This window comes from Haplochromis burtoni, unplaced genomic scaffold (assembly GCF_018398535.1).
Source record: "Haplochromis burtoni strain Fernald_Lab_line unplaced genomic scaffold, NCSU_Asbu1 Contig_116, whole genome shotgun sequence".
Taxonomy (NCBI): domain Eukaryota; kingdom Metazoa; phylum Chordata; class Actinopteri; order Cichliformes; family Cichlidae; genus Haplochromis; species Haplochromis burtoni.
The window spans coordinates 27895-34343 of NW_024582477.1; the positions used below are offsets into that span (position 1 = coordinate 27895).

A 6449-nucleotide genomic window follows, 5' to 3' on the forward strand; every position below is an offset into this window, starting at 1 on the left:
AAGCTGAAAAGTTGCAGAAATTGTAAAAACTTTGCAGAAGCAAAGGAACATTGCTAAAATGGAATAACTTAGCAGAACTGCAATATCTTAGAGGAAACATAATACTTGGCAGAAATACAATAGCATAGCAGAATTTAGCAGAAATATTGTAACTTACCAGAAACATGATAACTTCTCAAAAATACAAGAATTTAGGAGAAATACTATAAGATAACAGAAAGAATATATTTAGCCAAAAATACTTAAACATTACAGAAACACTATGATTTAGAAAAATAATACAACATAGCAGAAATACTGTGATTTACAGGAGACACTGTGATGAACTATGAATATTGTAATTTTAAATTAATACTATGTTTTAGCACAAATACTATAATTTGACAAAAATACTATCATTTGGCAGAAATACTATGTTTCAGCACAAATACTCTGGTTTAGCACAAATATTATAACATAGCAGAAATATAATTATATAGCAGAAATGCTATATTTAGAAAGAAAAATATAATATAGTGGAAATAGTATGATTTAGCAGAAATACTGTATTTAGCACAAGTACCAAAAAGTAGCAGAAATACTATGATTTAGCAGAAATACTATGATTGAGCAGAAGTACTAAGATGTAGTAAAAGTACTTTGATTTAACAGAATTACAATTATGGAGGAGTAATACTTTAAAATGGGAGAAATAGCCTAAAGGGAAGAGTATTTGTGCCATGGAGTGTTAACAAGAATGTGAGGTCCATATTAGAAAAGCTGGTAAAATCATAAAAGTTTGCAGAATTGTAATAAATGATGAATATGAATTACTGGTCTGTGACAGTGTATTAATTTGTAGGGAAAAAAACATGTTGACCAAGGTGGAATCGAACCCACGATCTTTGGCTTGCAGACCCGTGTCATTACCAACTGCGCCACTGGGAAAGAGAGCAGCCTTGAAAAACAGGGTGATGAGGAGTCAGAATTAGATCGCGGTGAGAGGCGAAAAACGCCGTTTTTTGGAGTTACAAAACGTTGTGTAACTCAAGAACTAGGTGGACTAGAAGCATAATTCTTCTACTGGCTGAATCAGCGGACTTTGGTGTACTTTGACTGCGATTTTCATTGCTCTATGTACATCCATTGCTGAGATATGACGAGAGAGGAAACAGAAGACCTGAGACATGATTGGCTGGCTGGGAAGCCGTGCAGGCCCTGATATATGATATGTGTCTGAGTCGTCACAGAGGATTGGCTGCCTGGCAGAAATATATAGAAATAGTATGATTAAGCATAAATACTACATTTAGCAGAAATACTATATTAAGCACAAATCCTATAAAAAGCAGAAATAGTATGATTTAGCACAATAGTAATAAGTTAAACAGAAAAATCGGAAAAGCAAAATGGACAGCTGAAAAAATGCTGAACATGCTGAGGGTCCCTCAAATATACTTGTTAAATGAAAAAAATCAGCAAAAAAAATATATAACAGCCACACAATCAGAAATATGTACACATAAGGAAACACACATGCACAGAGAGACACACACACAAGATCCAATTCAGTCAACCAGTCTAAATATATTGAATTTGAAGCTTAGAATGAGGTCATCCCATTAAAAGCCTTTCTCTCTCTCTCTCTCTGTCACACACACACACACACACACACACACACACACACACACACACACACACACACACACACAGGGAGAGAGAAGTAAGTTTCTAGGTCAGCCTGAGCTGCTGAATTTGAATCCACCAATCAGAGAGCCTGTGCACTTTTCCCCACCAAAACAGGTGCTTCTGTTTACACACGCAGCAGCACAGAGAGACACAGGATTTTTGCAGTCTATTTCTCATAGTGAGGACTCCCCTCAAACAAATGACCATAATTTCCTAACTGTAGGGGCTAGAAGGGTCATTCTTACACCGTTTTGTTCAGAAGAGATGGGGGAATCTTCAAGTGTTGACAATTTATCATTAAAATATGAATTTTTAGAGATATATGACGTGGATGACTTGTTGACTTAGAAGCCACGAATTCCCCAATATGCAAATTTGAATGCCTGAGGACACATACATGATTGGCTGGCTGGGAAGCTGTGCAGGCCCTGATTTGTGGATTTGAATTCCTCAGCCCTCAGATATGATTGGCTGGCTTCGAAGCCATGAAGGCCCCAATATGCAAATTTGAATGCCTCAGGACACTTATATGATTGGCTGGGAAACCGTGCAGGCCCTGATTTGAAAATTTGAATGTCTAAGTCCTCACAGAGGATTGGCTGCCTGTTCTTCGTACCGCGCTAAGTGAGTTAGCTGGATGAGATTGTTGACGATTTCGCGTGATCCTGGATCGTTCGGTTCCCCGAAGCTCATCCGGGACTTGCTGTCATAGCAACAGAGCCGTAAGCGTAAACCTGCTCGGGAGCAGGTTTACTTTATGTAAACAGGATTAGATCGCGGCCACGCAGGTATGCCCGCGTCATTTATACGAAAGCAACAGCGATATTCCACCACTGTTTCACCATAAATAAATAACATCAATGTAACTAAAGACAATGCAGCACCTGATCCATTTATTGATTTCACACAGATACATACAGGTCATTTCCTAAAAAAGGGAAATGTACTATTAACATACTATTACATGTATGTGATTATTACAGATGTAATTCATATTTCAGAGTAGCAATTGCAAATTACTTCGTGTAATCAAGATGAGAGACCACGGCTATAAAAGCGAAGGTGGATTTGGGAAGCCTGTCGCAGCCATGTCCTGCGGAAGGTGCAAGATTGATAAGGAGAGTTTTCAGAATTCAGCGTATATTGCGGGACAGACAGGATCCTTTAGCTCAGCGCGACAGTGTGCTCATAGAGAGATATCGATTTTCCCGTGAGGGTATTATTTACTTAACCAACTTGTTGACGAGGGGGTGCAGGACCACCACCTGTCTTTTTTTGCTCTGCCCTTTTCTTGGTTGCTGTTATAAACAAACAGATTATTTCAGGGTCTCTTTCCAAGAGACTAAAAGCAATATAAGTGATAAATATTACCATTCTGTAGAATATTCCTATATTTCACTTTTACCTGTTCCCATGTTCTAGTGGGTCCTGTTGTGGCTCTAATGTGAAAGGGGATATAATATAACATATTATAATATAATGTAATATAATATTGGATAATATAGTGTAATATAATAAATCTACCCTACCGCCTACTGGTGTTGGCCAGAGGGGCCGATGGCGCGATATGGCAGCCTGGCTTCTGTCAGTCTGCCCATGATAAAATAACATATGATAAAATAACGTGTTAAATGGGTGGAAATCCCTAGATCAATGTTTAAATTAACACTCACGCATTGACTCTGTCGGCTATGTTTTGCCATGCATGCTCCCTGTCTTTTGCAGCTATGGCTAACTTTACTTTTTTCCGCGGAATTTGCATGTAATCGGCATATGCTGCCATCAGAGTTTCGGCCTCAAGCGCTGTAAAATACATTGACCGCGTCTTCTTTCCCTCCGTCTCCATGGTGACTCGCTTAATCTGTGCTCCGCTTATCAGGGCTTTATGTATCCTCGTCCGCGCGCTTCACTTGGGGTTAGCGCGACTCCGCGTTGATTGAACTAATTGTTATCAGCCTTTCTGAAACCGAATATTCCGAGTTGGACAGTTCGGGGTTACTCAATGCCTTGAGGGCATCCACACAATAAAAGGAGAGGGAGTGCACACTCAGGCACTACAACTATTAAAGTGCATTGCAGAGCAAACACAATCCATGGATGCTGAGGAAGAGGACCACTGGTAGGACTCCTGCATTATCTCTGGTTTCCATCCACAGGAGGTCAGCGTCTCTCCTTAGCATCACACTGGCAGAGGAAAGTAACTGCTTTGCCAGCTGAAAGGCCTGGTTATCCTGCAGCATGGCAGGAAGAGACTGAATGTTGAGAACATCGCTGCTCTTTAGCTTGCACACCTGGGGAGATAGGTAGGTGGATCAGTGGACAAGCTCTTTGTTGCAAAATACTGGTTTACAGATTCGAATTCTACTTTCCTCAAAGAACTAAAATAAAGAAAGATGAAATGGTTTAATAAATACTATAAATTTATGTCATAACATTAGATATAGAGCTAAAACCTCATAATTGGTTGTAGTTAGCTTAGCATAGCTAGCCTGGTTAAAGCAGCCACCAGAAAGTCACAAGGAATTTTGGGGGGTAAAAAATACATAAAGTAGAAATATTATTATTTATTGAACTTTAGAAGGTCAGATAGGTGTGTATTTTGACACCTCTGGAACAGAGATATGCTAGCTAGTTCCCCGTTTATACTAAGCTAAACAGGTGCTTGTCATGTTTAGAGATGTAAAATTTATTTTTAATACATAGTTTTCTTTTGTGTGTGAGTGTGTTCTACATACATATTGAATTATTGAAATAACTCAACCACCAATGTACTAATCATGGTACCAATCATTACCAACAATGTGTACTAAACTGAAACAAGTTAGCTAACCAGCATGTTGAAAGCCTGCAGAAAATCAGGAGCGCTCTTGCTCAGAAGTTCCAGAGTTTCATTGGGCAACTCTATAAAAACATTAAACAGAACACATGATGAGGTTAAACCCACTAAAAATAAAAAAAAATAAAAATCTGCAGCACTGCTTTGTATGCTGAGCTTTTTATGTCTGTAACTTCCTCTTACCTTCCATGGCACTGACCAACAGGTGCGCTGCATTTAGGGTGCTTTCAGTGGGACTCTCTGCACTGGGCTGCTCTTCTTTTGGGGTCCCATTGTGTATTTCATTGCTACACAAATCTTCAAGCTGACATAGAAAAAGGGCTTCAGATTAGAAGGAAAAATAAACATTTTGGGATGCTGTGGTTACACATTTATTCACACAACCGCGAGACAGACTATTTTAGCCGACTGGCTAGTGGTCACCACGAAGATAAGATAAGATAAGATAAGATAAGATAAGATAAGATAAGATAAGATAAGATAAGATAAGATAAGATAAGATAAGCTTTATTAGTCCCACATGTGGGAAATTTGTTTTGGTCTACAGGGCATTACCAGTTTCACTCACCACAAGCTGCAGATATGACAGAGCAGCTCTGTCATTCAGAGTTTCTTGGAGCTTCTTGAATAAAGCCCATCGGGTCGGCTGGGGGAGCTTTGCCAGAGGAGAAAGGACTTTTTCCTGCGATTCTGCAACAAACCAGAAGATACTGTTTGTTTATTATCGATTATTATAACCATGTGACTGCTGTTCTTTCATATTGTCATAATCATTTTTTTAGGTATTACAGCTAGTTTTAGTGGCAGTATTTACTACTGAGGAAAGTCAGCTCAGCTATAATGTTTGAGAATAAACCACAAAATGCAACGGCATAGGCAACGTTTCAATGAGACGGATAAAATAACAGTTGTATTTGGGACAAAAAGGAACCTTCCTCAGTTTGCCATAAGTCTACTGTGTTTCATTTGTTATATTTTTTTCCATCAACAAGTAATTGTGTGAATGTATGAATGAAGGGACACACCGTCATGAAGTGCAGTAAGGGGGGCTTTCTGTGGAACCTTCTGCTTGTTGCACTTTCTATCCACTGTGTCGAAGCAATCATCAGAAGGCCAGGACCTCAAGATGAAGTCTGGCTCAAAGCCTCCAATTGCACCAGGTTGTAGACATATGTCTGAAAAATACAGAAAACATCATAAACACATGGGCAAACACATATCACACACAAATGTTATCTGATTATTGAGTGTGTAAACAGAAAAACTTACTGTTGCTATTCTATCCTCTAACCATGTTTGGCTATCTATCACTAACACTTTTCTATTCCCAAAATTTTATTTTCCCTTTCAAAGCATCTAAGTCGAGAAGAATAACTGCTTTTTATAGTGCGGCTGCCATGTATGGGTGTAATATAGTGTGTCCTATCTGATACACACACACACACACACACATAGCAGCAGCAAAATGGCTGGACAGGAGATGGTAAACTGAGATAAAACTAGAAAAATTTACATTTCCTGCGAAAATGCTGTGTGGATGCCTTAACGCTGAGGTTGCCTGCTGAAAAAGTTGAAAAAGTTAAAAACTTGCAAAAAGTTATATGGCGGTGAAGAAACTGAAAATTCTGCTGAAAACAGGTGAAGAAGCAGAAAAGTTTTGCTGAAAAGTGGTGAAAAGCCAAAAATTCTACTGAAAGGGGTAAAGACGGAGAAATTTTTGCTGAAAAGTGGTGAAAAAAAAATGTTGCCATGAGCAGGATTCGACCCTGGCCCTCCTGGTCTCAAGGCAGCAGTGTTGGGTAAGTTACTTTAAAATAGTAACTTAGTTACATTACTAGTTACTTCTCTCAAAAGTAACTCAGTTACTTCAAGTTACTCGTTACTTTCAAAGTAACTAGTTACTAGGGAAAGTAACTTTGGTTTTACTCAGAATTCTCTTGTTAAT

The 6449-nt window shown here is 38.8% G+C and overlaps 1 protein-coding gene across 1 annotated transcript in view; it reads right to left on the reverse strand.

The window, feature by feature from the left end:
• Nucleotides 1–3283: 3283 nt before the first annotated feature.
• Nucleotides 3284–6449, reverse strand: part of LOC102291550 (gasdermin-E) — an 8691-nt gene continuing 5525 nt past the window's right edge. The window contains exons 6-10 of the mRNA XM_005928659.3: nucleotides 5530–5679; nucleotides 5073–5194; nucleotides 4688–4808; nucleotides 4499–4569; nucleotides 3284–3959 (exon numbers count right to left, since the gene is read on the reverse strand). Of these exons, the coding sequence (XP_005928721.1) occupies nucleotides 3732–3959; nucleotides 4499–4569; nucleotides 4688–4808; nucleotides 5073–5194; nucleotides 5530–5679 (692 nt within the window). The 3' untranslated portion in view covers nucleotides 3284–3731. The remainder of the gene's footprint in view (nucleotides 3960–4498; nucleotides 4570–4687; nucleotides 4809–5072; nucleotides 5195–5529; nucleotides 5680–6449) is intronic.